This window comes from Stenella coeruleoalba (genome assembly GCF_951394435.1).
Source record: "Stenella coeruleoalba genome assembly, chromosome: 15".
Classification (NCBI taxonomy): domain Eukaryota; kingdom Metazoa; phylum Chordata; class Mammalia; order Artiodactyla; family Delphinidae; genus Stenella; species Stenella coeruleoalba.
In genome coordinates this window covers 46,469,375-46,483,831 of record NC_137161.1, presented here as the reverse complement: position 1 = coordinate 46,483,831, position 14,457 = coordinate 46,469,375, and the positions used below count along the sequence as shown (strand labels likewise).

General features: G+C 43.6%; 1 protein-coding gene across 1 annotated transcript in view; it reads left to right on the top strand.

The window, feature by feature from the left end:
- CFAP61 (cilia and flagella associated protein 61) overlaps window positions 1–14,457 on the top strand; it is a 260,039-nt gene that overhangs the window by 70,291 nt on the left and 175,291 nt on the right. Inside the window, exons 9-13 of the mRNA XM_079945951.1 lie at window positions 326–417; window positions 6,164–6,238; window positions 8,594–8,772; window positions 10,226–10,265; window positions 13,958–14,097. Of these exons, the coding sequence (XP_079802077.1) occupies window positions 326–417; window positions 6,164–6,238; window positions 8,594–8,772; window positions 10,226–10,265; window positions 13,958–14,097 (526 nt within the window). The remainder of the gene's footprint in view (window positions 1–325; window positions 418–6,163; window positions 6,239–8,593; window positions 8,773–10,225; window positions 10,266–13,957; window positions 14,098–14,457) is intronic.

Here is a 14,457-nt window from a genome sequence, read left to right as displayed (position 1 = left end):
CACGGAGCTCGGTCTCTGGCAGGTTCGAGGGCCTCCTGGGGGGCAGCCCAGCCCAGCCCCATCCTGGCCTCGGGTTTATGTCCACAGCTCCGTCAGGCCAGGTATCACTGGACCCCCATCCTGTGCGGATGGAGGCACAGAGAGGTCAGAATCCGAGTGGGCTGCGAAGACCCTGTTCTCCCCACCTCGCGGCTCTGCCCTCAGCAATATAATCCTTCAGATATGCTGCAGCTTAGAAACACGTGACCACGCTGCCTCCAATTTCCTGTGCTCTGCAGATATTTACCATCTCTTTTCTGTCCTCTTGTCCCTTTTTCTCTGAAAGGCGCCGAGCTCAGAAGCAGCAGCCAGGAATGCCAGCAAATAGTCAAGGAGCCGCAGGAAGCTGTCGCCCCGGAGGCCGGGGAGAGCATCCAGGTAACGGAGATCATCCCCCCAGCCTGGTGCTGCTTGTGCCGTCGGGGTCAGGGGTGTTCCTGGCACTGGAGTCACTCCCGAGAAGGGAAAGGTCTCACTGACGTTAAGATCTGGGGGACAAGGGCGGGGAGGAAACAGGCTGCGTGTTTGTAACAAATCAGCCTCACAGCACCCTCAAGAATCCAGCTCAGGATGGAGGCCCATCCCTTCTCCCCCTGCCTTCTCACTCATCCCCTGGCTTCAGGAGGCTGATGTGGATAAAGCAGCTCGCTTAAAGGCGGTTAGAAAGCTCACCTTGTCCACAGACTCAAATGAGGCAGCATTTTCCTTCCTGCCCCACTGGGCCCTGCAGGCTCTAGAACCACCTGCCACAGCTCCCTGGATTGCGCCTGGCCCACTGGCCCAGCCTGGCTTCAGCAGGGGCCCCTCTCACACCCTCCTGCTCTGTGAGTGCTGCCACCCTGACCTAAAGGGGGGCATACCCCCACTGAAGGAGGCCACAGTCAGCCATGTATTAGAGGACGTAGGATTTGGGGGATGGGCCTGGGAATCCAGCCATCGTTCCATCTCTGCCACCCTCTGACCGCTGATGGGTCACAGAAATACAAACGCCCATATTGGCTGGGCTCTGGGTCCTCACCTGCTCCTGCAGGACCTCAGGGCATGTCCCTTGTGTCCTCTGGAACTGGCCTCGCCAAGGGGGCTGGGAGAATGAACGGGCTTACCTCTAGGCCACCGTTGGCGGCCTGGCCCTGCATCAGCACTGCGTGTGGCCAGGAGTCCCAGCACGCGTTTCACTGCATGGGCCCTTCTGCTTCTGGTCCTCCTGACTGTTCCGTCCACCTGAGGCCAGGACGGGGGCTGGTGCAGTGCCATTGCTTCTTGGACTCCAGCCCCCAGCTCTCTTTTTTTCTCCTTTCCAATCTTGGACAAAATAACATTCCCCCTGCCCATCAGCTCATACAAAGAAGATCTTGGGAAGAAGAGGAGTCAGGGAACACCTTTATCTTAGCATTAGACCACATGGCTCGTCCTGCTGCATTTTCACATTGTCTCTATGGAAAATGCCTTCTTATACCCCAAACCACAAAAGGACCCAACCTGTAGCTGGGTGGCTGTTTTATTTCGAGGGCTGATTTATTCTCTGCACAGAGGTTGGACGCTCACAATGGCCAGGCTCTCTGCTAGGTGCTGAGGGCGCTCGCGAGACCAAAACACAGCCACAGCCTTCAGGAGGTGGTGCACGGTGGGAAGAGGAAAGCCTCCTAATTCAGTATGTGGAAATGAGGGTGGAAAACATCCCAGAAGAGGGCACGAGGGACACCTGAAGCTTTTAAAGAAGGTTGTTTGGCATGGACTAGATTGCGGGAAATGAAGCTGATGAATGGAATTAATAGAAAGAACTTAGCGTGAGGGATTTCTGCTTCTGGCAAAGATGGCTAGATTTCCTTTCCTGCCTGAAAAAAAACAAAAAAATGGCCAAAGTATATGAAATAAGTTTTTAAGACACTTCTCATCAGGTAACAAAGGAGAGTGATGCCTGGGAGGTGGGAAACAAGCCAGGTAAGCCCTCCAAACATCGTGGCCTCCTCCTTTGAGAGAGTCCCTGACCACAGCACAGGGCAGGAGGAACCACAGAAGCCAAGTGGTATGTCCATGGAGACTAAAGCCACTAAGTTTTGCAGGACAGAGTACCAGAAAGGAGAGAGCTGTACAGAGAGATGGTTGACACCAGCGAGGGTCACTCTTGGGTATTCAGCTGAATACTGATCTGCACATGCTGAGTACTGATGTGCACATGCACATCAGCCTGATCTTCAAAACTACTGAAGATCAGGCTGAGGAAAGAACTTCCTAAAAGGATTAGCATTAACAGTGCACAGAACTCATGCAAGGCTGGGAATAGTGCGTGTTCCATCAGCCAGACCAGGGAACCCTGCGACTGACAAGGCATTGGGAGAATGCACAGAAGGGTACTGCATCAGTAGCGAGGAATAATTAGCTCTGGAGAGAGCACTGCTCCAGTCCTATCTAACAAATCTTTAGAGCAAGATCCAAAAGCAACAAACTGCTTCCAAGTAATTTGAGTCCCAGAACAAAGTTCAAGAATATTTGTAGGAATACAAAATTATCCAGCACCCAAGTAGATTAAATCACAATGTTTAGAATTTTTTTTTCTTAAAGACATAATGCTTTTGCACACTTAATGTCCTACAGTATAGTATAACATAACTTTTATATGTACTGGGAAACCAAAAATTCACATGACTTGCTTTATTGCAATATTCACTTTATTGTGGTGAATGAATCTGGAATATGAACCTGCAATACCTCCAACGTATGCCTTTAAAAACACCCCAAATAAACCTTCTAGAGATTAAAACTACAATTCATGAGATGAAAAATACACTGGAAGGATTAACCACAGATTAGACATTGCAGAGAAAGGGATTAGTGAAACAGAAATGAGAATTAAAAAAAAAAAATGTATCAGTGAGCTGTGGGATAACTTTAAGTACCTAATATGTGTGTAATTGGAATTCATAAAGAAGAGGAGAAAGAGGTTGGAACAGAAAAAATATTTGAAAAAATAATGACTTAAAAATTCCAAATTTTATGAAAACAGTAAACCCACAGACACAAGCTCAACCAATAACAAGCACAAGAAACATGAAGAAAACTATACCAAAGCCCATCATAATCAAATAGTGGAAAACCAGTCATAAAAAGAAAATCTTAAAAGTACCCAGAGGGAGAAAAAAAAAGGACAAGTTGGGAACAGAGGCCCAAAGATAAGGATGGCAGCAGATTTCTTGTTGGAAACAATGTGAGCAAAAAAGACGGTGGAGTCACATCTTTAAGGAACTGGAAGAAAATAAACTGTCAACCGAGAATTTTACACCCATTGAATATCTTTCAAAAATAAAGGTGAAATAAAGACTCTGCCTACGCAGAAAAGGGGAAAGAATTCATTACCAGTAGACCCAACTACAAGAAATGTGAAAGGAAGTCCTTCAGGCAGAAGGAAAATGATGCCAGATGGAAATCTGGATCTACACAGAGGGCGATGAACACTGGAAGTGGTAACTAAATGGGTAAATGTGTAAGATTTTGCTTTTATTATTTATATCTCTTTAAAAGATAGTTGACGGCCTAAATAAAATAAAAACAACATAGTGTGGAGCTTTCAACATGTGTAAAAACATCTGACAAGAACAGCACAAAGGCCAGAGGGCACAATGTAAGGACCCTATTTTAGGGTCCTTATACTACACCTGAAGTGATATTATATCACCTGAAGATAGACTTAAAGATGTATACTATAAACTAAAAGAACATGAAAGTTACAAGTCAAATTCAGAAAGTTATATCTAATAAGCTTACAAAGAGGTGAAGTGGAATCATAAAAGTATACAATGACTCCAAAAGAAGGCAAAAAGAGAGGAAAAGGGGAATAAAGAACAGATAGGACAAATAGAAAACAAACAGCAAGATAACAGACTTAAACCTAACCACATCAATAATTACATTAAATGTAAAATGGTCTAAAAAAGAATGTATAAATCAGATATAGTTTGGATTAAAAAGCAAAACAGTTACATGTGAATTACAAAAAAAAATGCACTTTGAGTAGATACAATAGGTTCAGATGAAAAACATGCAAATAGATACATCATGGTAACACTAATCAAAAGAAAGCTGGAGTAGCTTTATTCATTTCAGACAAAGTGGATTTCAGAAAAGGGAATATTACCAGGGATAACAAAGGTCAAGAGGACATAACAATCCTAAATATTTATGCACCTAATAGTGGAACTTCAAAACACATGAAGCAAAAATTGATAGAACTGCAAAGACAAATAAATAAATAAATAAACAAACAACTATATTTGGAGATTTCAATATCCCTCCCTTAATCATTGATAGAACGAGTAGACAGTAAATCAGTAAGAATGTAGAAGATTTTAAGAATACTATTGACCAATTTGACCTAACTCTACCCAACAACGGCAGAATACACCTTCCCACATCCACATGGAATAGTTACCAAGTTAGATCATATTTCAAGCTAGAAAAGAAGTCTCAATAAATTTAAAAGGATTCAGGTCATCTAAAGTATGTTCTTTCCCAACAAAAGACATCACAGGGAAATAAAACTTCAAATCAACAGCTCTCATAAACATCGATGGAAAAATTCAAATAAAACCTTTAATAAATTGAACCAATATATTAAAAGGACAATGTCATGATCAAGTAGGCTTTATTCTGAGAATGCAAGGTTGGTTTAACATAAGAAAATCAATGTAATTCACCATATTAACATTCTAAAAAAGAGTACTTATATGTTTATCTCATAAATGCAGGAAAGGTATCTGAAAATTCACATTCATTCCTCATAAAAACTCTCAGAAAATTAGAAGTAGAAGAGAACTTCTTCAATTTGATAGAGGTTATCGTTGAAAAACCTATAGCTAACATCCTTGGTAAAAGACTGAGTGCTTTTCCGCCAAGGTCAGAAACAAGACAAGAATGTCAGTTCTCACCACTTCTATTCAGAATTATTCTGGCGGTTCAAGCCAGTGAAAAAAGAAGAAAAGAATCAAAAGAATATACACAAAATTAACATGCAAAGTTCAATTTTATCTCTGTATAATGGCAATGAACAATCAGAAATTTAAATAACTACCATTTACAACAGTACAAATACACAGAATACTTAAATCTGACAAAAGATGTTGTCAGATTTAAGTATTTTGTGTATGCTAAAAACTACAAAACATTTCTGAGAGAAATGAAATAAGACCTAAATAAATGGAGAGATATCCCCTGTACATAATTTCGAGGACTCGATATTGTCAAGTTGTTGATTGATCAATGAAATACAGTCAAAATTTCAGGAGGAACTTTTAGAGAAATTGAAAAAGTGATTTCAAAATTCATGAGGAAGTGGGAAGGACCTAGCACAAAGAAACTATGGAAAGAGAACAAGGTTGTAGGTCTAATGCTACTGACTTCAAGATTTATTATAAGGTTTTTGTAACTGAGACAGTGTGGTAATGATGTCAAGGTCAACAAATAGATGAATGGAACAGAATAGAAGATCCAGAAATAGATCTTTCTGTTTATCTTTCTATTTATCTTTCTATTTCTAGATCTAGAAAGATCTAGATCTTTCTAGATACTCAGCATATAATCTACAGTGACAAAGAGCAGATCATTGTTTGCCTGTGGTTGGCAGAGTGGCCCCGGGTGGGAGGAAGAGCCATACAGAAACACAGAAGCTTTGGGGAGTGATGTATATGTTCATTATTTTTATCGTGGTGATATTTTTATAGGTACCTATAGGTCAAAACTTTTCAAAAGCTACACTTTAAATATATGCTGTTTACTGTATGTCAATTATACCTCAATAAAGCAGTTTTTATAAAAGCCCTAGTGCATCTTTTAAGTTACACAGAAGAATAAGAATAAAGGAGGAATAACTAACATCTACAGAGAGTCAGAAGATGCTAAGCATCTCTCCATCCACCTGTCCTTATTTTATCCTCAGGACAACCTTATGAGGTAGGTGCTGCTCTTAGCCCCTTTGTACAGATGAGGAAACTGGGGATCCCTCACTTTCCCAACGCCACATGCCCTGTAAGAAGGGAGGCCAGGATCTGACCCAGGCAGCTCATACAGAGCTCGAGCTCTGAACCACTGTGGGTGTTGATTTATTCTCATGTCTTGCCTTTGTCTTTTTCAGAGAAAAAGCACAGAAGAAGCCGCAATGGAGGAAGCTTTATCACCAGTCCAAAGTGGACACGCTAGTGAAGTGGAGGTAGGGCTTGTGAGGGCCCTTCAGGGGGCCAGTGCGGCTCACTCCTCTCCACCTGCGTCTTCGTGCGCTTTCCTCGCCAGGCCTCCCGCCTTCTTTCCCAGTTCAGAGCCGCCTCCTTACTCAGGACCTGCTCCACAAAGCCTCCCTCGGTGCACTCTCACTCCACTGTCATGAGACCTTTATTCTATATCCCTTGCACAGCTTGGTCCTAGAAGTTACACTTCCTACATCAATAATTTGCAACCATTTCAGTAAATAGAATCTTTCTGTTCTTCCCATTGTCTAGAGAGAAAACATTTTGGAGGGGCAAACGTCTGTAGGAGTTTTCTCCTGCTCTACGTAGAGTACGTCCATGTACACACTTATGTGTCTGATGTGTCATTCACACGCATCTCTGGTTCCAGGAACTGCTTCCTCCTGTTACAGATTCAGGCCAAGGGGTGGTAGCATCTTCCACCAGCTGCCAGGAGCGGGACATGCTTCTGGAAGGAGTGGGCCCCAGGCGGGCACAGGTCCGCTTTCTGAGCCTCACGTTGGCATGTGCTGCAGGTCCCCTACCAGCTCCTCTGGCACTGCTCACCCCCCAGCACCCTGAGGATGGGGGCTTCAGTGCCTGCTCTTTCCCTGGGGCTATTCCTGCAGGCAGGTCGCCACCTCCGGGGGCAGTTGGAGAATCAGCCCCCAGCTCCTCTGCCTTTTGGGTAGGATGGCTCCCAGGGGTGTTCTCCACATCTCCCCGAGGTCTTGGCGGGATTGACAATAACCCACTTGTTCATTGTGCCGCGTTGGGGTCCTTCTCTTCCCTCCTCACTCGCCCACTAGCCTCACAGAATTTCCTGGCATCGCTCCCTGTGTGAACTTAGCTCCTTTTGCTTCTGGGGAACCCACATTAGGGTGTCCACTCCTCGTGCCCCAGGGAGGAGGGAGCAGGGCACGCAGCAGAGGGGAGCAATCTCTCTCCAGTATTTCTAAGAGGGTAGCCATTCCTTTAGGGACCCAAACAAGGATGTGGAGGGGGTCAGGGTGGTCCATACTGCATTAGATGCACTGGCATCCCAGAGGGTATCCGGGTCAACAAGGAGGATTGATCTCCCATGTTTATCTCCTCTCCCTTCTGGAAAAAACCACTGAAATAACCATAAGGGCAGAATAAGGGCAGAATAAGGGCACAAATCCACACAGACAAGAAGACTGGGAGAGGAGATATTGGAACACGAGCACTTTAAAGGTGTTTAGAAAGAAGGAAATCGATGGCGGGGTCTGCACTGGCTCTTCACAGCTGGGGAAGGCGGAGGCCGGGCACCGTGATGAGGAGGGATTCTCCACGTGTGCCCACAAAGAGTCCGGGCCCTGGGGCTTCTGCAGAAGGCGGGGTGAGGGCTCTGTGTGACAGTCTGCCAGGTGGTGTTGGGGACAATAGATTCCCTGCAGAGGACACTTAGCTTGTCAACTACCCCCCAAGTGAAAGGACCAGGTGATCGTTCTCTGAAGGGTCAAGCAGAAGCAGCTCCAAATCCAGTGCACGGTGCGAGGCTGTGCGATGGGGAAAGACAGAGAACAGGCAGATCAGTGGGATTCTCCATTTCACGTGGGGGAACCCCTGCCCTGTCCTCCCGCCCTGTTCTCCAAATACAGACACCAGCATAATAGTACTCAGAAATATAGAGGTAAAGGCCAAAAGAAAGGAGAAAGTTGAAAATGCTCGTCAATGGGGGAGTAGGAGGCTCCTGACTTTCTTTATAACCTTGTAATGCTAATATTAGTTTACTTTTTACCATACGCACGCATTACTTCAATTTCAAAGAACTCCGAGAGGATCTCGGAGTGAATCATGTTCCTCTCACTGAGCTGTAACACCTCCTTCGATGAATGAGACCTGACAGGACTCAGCATTGACTCTCCAGGTGGCTCTGGGCAATTGGCTCCCGGGGCTCCCCCTCACTAGCAAACCACCTGAACAGTCCCAAGATCCAAAAATTCTTGTAGCACAAAATCACAAGGAAAACTGGGGACAGAGGTGTTTCGCTTATATGGAATTAATACGCATGTAGTAGTCCCATGCTCTAACCTCTATCCAGGGATGCAGTTAAAATATGGATCCTGTATCAAAGACCAACTGAGACCGTTCGTTTTCCGACCTTTGCGCGAGAACTTGTTTCCATCCTCAACAATTTTGAAATCTCACTAAGAACACCTCCTTAAAACCGGGCCTGGCTCGGGGCGGTTTGTTTCAGGTGAGGCAGTCACATCTGTCCTGGGAACAGTGTCCTTTGGAGACAAGGCAGCCACTAGCCCATTAAATGGTAGAAAATAAATAGGATTCCCAGTTCAGTTCCTCCTCTCTCCTTGCTGTAGGACACAGAAAAACTCAGTCAGGAGTACAGTGTGGATTACACGGATTACTGCATCAGCAACACGAGCTCAGTATCCATCTCTCTGCCCGAAGAGACGAGCAACTTCCGCCCCATCTACAAGGGCGCCTCCACTGCCTTCTGCATCCAGCTGTTTTGTATTGACGAGAAGTACGAAGCAAGGTAAGCGCTGGTCCCCAGTGTGTCTGCTGCGCGAAGACCTTCTCCTGGCCGTGGTGGCCCAACACTGGAAGCCCCACTTCCAGACTCCAGCCCATAAAATGTGGGTCAGACCCAGAGAACTGGGCTGCCCAGGGTCTGGAAAATCATCACTTCCTTAGCCACATGCTGTTCCCCATTCTCTAGAGTTTGCATTTTGGGGGGATTTTGGGTTTAGGTTGCTGCTTGTCTGGAGTCTTTTAGTTGCAAGCAATAGAAAATCCAGCTGAAACTGGCTTTGGAAACATGGGATAATTGCCTCACGTAAGAAAGGATAATCCAGTGGTGGGACCGATTTTCAATGTGGCTTGATCTAGGACTTAGTAGATACCCCAGTCACAGGCCAGGCTTCTCACTCTACCCTCTACCCTATTCCTGAGCTGACGGCGGGGGGCCAGGCCAGGCCACGATGATGGCTTTGTCCCTTGCTTTGTGCTCCCCACTGAATCGGGGCTGGAGTCTCAGTCTGAGAGGGGTATTAGCAGGACACCCATCAACAATCCAGGGCAGCTGCCAGAGGTAGGAGGCCTGGTCCCGGGCAGACGAGGCTTCCTGTCCCTCCAGAACAACCCCGTGTTCAGTGCTCGCTGCGCCCTGTAGTCTGGATTGGACCCCTGCCCTCGGTGCCGAGATTCCACAGCCCCTTTGGGATGCCCACATAGTCTACCATTCCGTCCACAGAACAATGTTGAAAAGGAAAGACTGGCCCATTTTGATAGACTGGAAGGTTCCAGAGTATCTTTAAGATGACCAAGAGCACCGCTGGACACTCCCGTTTTAGAGGATGTATTTAATCACATTCCCGTTCTCCTAGCTTTCCTTAGAACCATGCTTTTCTTGGACTTTTATCCTTTCAAGTTTTCGATTTCTTTGGAATTGAAATTCAATTGAAAGGTTGAAAAGGGAAATCTTTTTATTCTAATTATATTGTAGACATCTAAAAAGCCTGTAAACCCTTCTAGATCTGTCGTGTATATTTATTTTCCCCTGTGCATTCGGATAAGATTGTGATTTTTGAATTTTCAAACAAACATTTGATGACCCATTATGGTTCGCCTATAAATATACACCTGCAGCTGGTCAGAAAATCTTTTGCATATAAAAGAGAAAAAGATCAGAGTAGCTTATAATATGCCCATGTCTCCCCCGCAGCACCTCCTAAAAGGAAGGGAGGGATCGTGTCCACAGAATGACTATCTTGCTTTTTGAATGTGTAGAGATTTTTAATTGCTATAATAGTACTTTTGGTTCTAGAAAAACACTTCGTTACTGACATTTGAAGCTTATGCCTTCTGCAGCTGATTACTATTCAGTTAGACACAAATTCTGGTTACTGGTTGGCTAATCACTGCCTAAGCGGGGAGAGCCATAGGTCTTTTTAAATGTGCACTGACAGTTTTTACTGTCTTGTTTACAGGTCACTGGACTTCATGAATTTTGTTTTCAGTCTTTTTCCTGTAAGTACATGTTGAATTTTGAGTAATATAATTGATTTTATAAGCTAGAAAAATGATAAAATAGTAGGATGCCATATTCATTGTCCAAACATTTAATCTGCTATGAATGTTAAGGTTGGAACCACTTCTCTGTTCTGAAAAAAAAGGTTGAATGACATGTCCTGAACTCTTAAAAGTAGAAAAGATTGTCATTTTCAATAATTTTTCAGTCACGCTGTTGTAATAGTTTTCTTTCAATGCATAATTTATTTTAGAGATTGCTTCATCAGTGTCTTATTACAATCAAATCATGAATAGAATGCTGGTAGTACATGAAAATGTCAGGAATTACTCTAAAGTGAGTTAGACGGTTGTATTACTTTATAGTTTGCTTTGGCTCAAAGAATGCTGACACCATTAGATTGCTTTTCTGAGGGTAGGAAAGTGGGAACTTGCAGTTGATCTTCTGGTTGGTGGCACCTGACACATGGGATTGACTTGACCCTCTACGGTTGGTTGGTGGATGGCCCCAGGCAGGCACACAAGTGCAAACAAGGTTCTCCATCTCAGGTTGTCCAGGCCACCTCCTCCACTTTTGTTTCATGGTCGTCAAGGGATAGAGATTCTGACCAACCTCTCATCACTTTATTGGAGGGAAGAAAGTGGGGCAAGAAGACAATTTAGGTTCCTTAATTGGAGTTTTATGACTTTTTCCATGGCTGGTCTATCAGTTTAGTCAAGTCAAAAACCATGCTTCTTCAGTTAGCTAATTACAGGCAAATTATCTATTTTTTTTATTTTTCCTCGATGTTCTTTATACCAAGGCTAAAAAACAAAATAGGTTTAATTCTGTTGCCTGAAAGCTATGTGATCATAGATTGTATTTCCTCATTTTGTTAAGATGATGAAGACTTGGCAATGATGTTTTCCATCGTAATTTTTTTGAATTAATTTTGAAGCTCATAAAACACTGTAGATGACCCTGAGGGAGGGTTTGCAAAGCCGGCTTCCCTCCAAGATGCCCCAAAGTAAATTCAGTAAGTTCAATTCATTCCTATTTTGAAGTCCATGCAGAGACAGATCTTCAGTATTATTACAAAAGCAATGCTGGCTTTAAGGTAGTAAAAGACATGTTTACTTTTTAATTAATTATTTCAGGATATGGGGAGACAGAAACAAAATACCTTCGTTACTTCATCCTTAATCCTTCCCATCCATGTTGAAGCAACTCATTACGTTCATTCTCTTTTATGGCTGAGTAGTATTCCATTGTGTATATATACCACATCTCCTTTATCCATTCATCTCTCAATGGACATTTTGGTTGTTTCTATGTCTTGGCTATTGTGAATAGTGCTGCGATGAACATTGAGGTGCATGTGTCTTTTTGAATTAGAGTTTTGTCTGGGTGTATGTCCAGGAGTGGGATTGCTGGATCATATGGTAGGAATTACTCATTTCTCCCAGAGGAAGCCCCCCAGGGCTTGGCACTTGGTCCTTATTTTCAGCTTGAGTATTTCGACAACGTGACTCGCAAGTTCCCCAGAAGGAGCTGTGTTGTTTTGCTAGAAAGAAGGAAGATCAGGTGAAAGAGTGATTCACTCCTTTGGGTTGCACATGTGTCCCCAGGGTTTTGGATTCGCCCAGGCAAGGCCTTCACAGGATTCAGGAAGAGGTGAGATGCCAAAGGGACAAATTAGCTCTGGGAAGAGCAAGCTGCTTCTGCAGGCACCTGGCAGAGGGTCACGGTGGACGTGAGGAGCACAGACAGTCCATGGCAGCACTGTCCCATAGACAACAAACTCTAAATGTTCCAGCAGCCACATTATAAAAAAAAAGTAAAAAGACACAGGTGAAATCAGTTTTAATAATATATTTTACTTAATGTAATATGTCCAAAATTTAATGATTTTAATATGTAATCAGTATGCAAAAGTATTAATGAGATCTTGTACATCCATTTTCTCAGTTTTTAAAATCCAATGTGTATTTTACATTTAGGGCACATCTCTATACGAGCACTAAATTGTCATCAGAAATCCTCACTCTGCTTCTAGATTTTGTAAAATTTACAGTTGAATGAGTAGATTCACATACCCAAATTGTTCTAAACATACATAAAACTTTTCCAATAACTGAACTGAGTATCAGTTTTTATTTTATTATTTTTTTCTTTTCCACTATGGTTTATTATAGGATATTGAATGTAGTTCCCTGTGCTATACAGTAGGACCTTGTTGTTTATCCATTCCATATGTAATAGTTTGCATCTACTAACCCCAAACTCCCTGTCCAACCTTCCCCCACACCCCCTTCCCCGTGGCAACCATAAGCCTGTTCTCCATGTCTGTGAGTCTGTTTCTGTTTCATACATAGGTTCATTTGTGTCACGTTTTAGATTCCACGTATAAGTGATATCATTTGGTATTTGTCTTTCTCTTTTTGACTTACTTCGCTTAGTATGACGATATCTAGGTCAATCCATGTAGCTGCAAATGGCATTATTTCGTTCTTTTTTATGGCTGAGTAGTATTCCACTGTGTATATATACCACATCTCCTTTATCCATTCATCTGTCAATGGACATTTCGATTTTTTCTATGTCTTGGCTATTGTGAATAGTGCTGCAGTGAACATTGAGGTGCATGTGTCTTTTTGAATTAGAGTTTTGTCCGGGTATGTGTCCAGGAGTGGGATTGCTGGATCATATGGTAGCTCTATGTTTGTTTACTTTTTTGAGGAACCTCCATAATGTTCTCCATAGTGGCTGCACCAATTTATATTCCCACCAACAACGTAGGAGGGTTCCCAAGTATCAGTTTTGAAATGTAAATTTAATCAAATGAAATAAAATTAAAAATTCGGTTCCCCAGTCTCACTAGCCACATTCCAAATGCTCGGTGGCCAGACTCAGCTCCTGGCCAGCATATTGGACAGCACAGATACAGGTCAGGACACGCAGATCCCACTGCCCAGGTTAACCAGCCCTTAGATCTCATCACCCAAGTGGGACTGTGCCCTGATAAAATACACAGAGATCCATTGATGTGTAATCACAGGACTTTAGAGCAGAAAAGGCCTGGAGCACCACGCTCTCATCTCACAGAGGTGGGGCCCACGGCTGGCGGCTGGTGCAGCATTACTTGGTAAACCCAGGGCCTTTGCCATGAAACTGAGCAGCCTCATCACTCCTGGATACAAGTGAATTTGCAAATGCAAACATCCTTAGTTTAAAACTGTACTTCTGGAAAAGAGCTGTGCTGAATGGGTCCTATGATTCACAATATGCCTTTATTCGGGTTTCAGTCAAACACAGATATTTTCTCCATATTCTTTTTTTTTTTTTTTTGCGGTATGCGTTCCTCTCACTGTTGTGGCCTCTCCCGTTGCGGAGCACAGGCTCCATACACGCAGGCTCAGTGGCCATGGCTCACGGGCCCAGCTGCTCCACGGAATGTGGAATCTTCCCGAACCGGGGCACGAACCCATGTCCCCTGAATCAGCAGGCAGACCCTCAACCACTGCGCCACCAGGGAAGCCCTTCTCCATATTCTTGCAATTGCTTATCCCCTGAATTTTCTGATTACTTTCCAAATGATAGGAATCTTTAACTTGAATACCATCTCCTTTACACATTTTACTCCTATTTAGTGTTTTATGGCAGGAACTTGTTTAGTGATAAATGATTTGTATCTGGTCTCCAATCACGCCAGGACAAGAACTTCTGCATCATTTCTCTGCCACATCTCACCCCTGAGTTTGCCCTCATACAGAACTTCGTGAAGATTGTCCCCTTCAACAACTGCACCCTGGACCAGGACCTCTACGTCTTCCATCGGGCAGGATTGCTCAAGTAAGCAGATGCGCGTTTGGCCAAAAGATAGTCCATGAAATTTAAAAAAGAGAATGGAACAGGAGCTCCGTGACATTTTAATTTAATGATTTATTTTTAAAATTGTCTTATTGGCGGAGGACTTGATCAAGTGATTTTAACCAGTCCATTTAGGGGAAGAGTCATGGTGAAAGTTGCTGGTCTAGTCAGATATTAGAGCATAATCTAACTCCAAAATAGTCAGAACAATAGCCATGTTGACATTCCTATGGCTGGAACAAGGTAACACAAGAAAGAGTCCCACTGCAGACCCCAATAGAGTAAGAATTGAACGTGTGTCTGTGTGTAAAGGTATTATAGACTGATGTATATGATGGCATT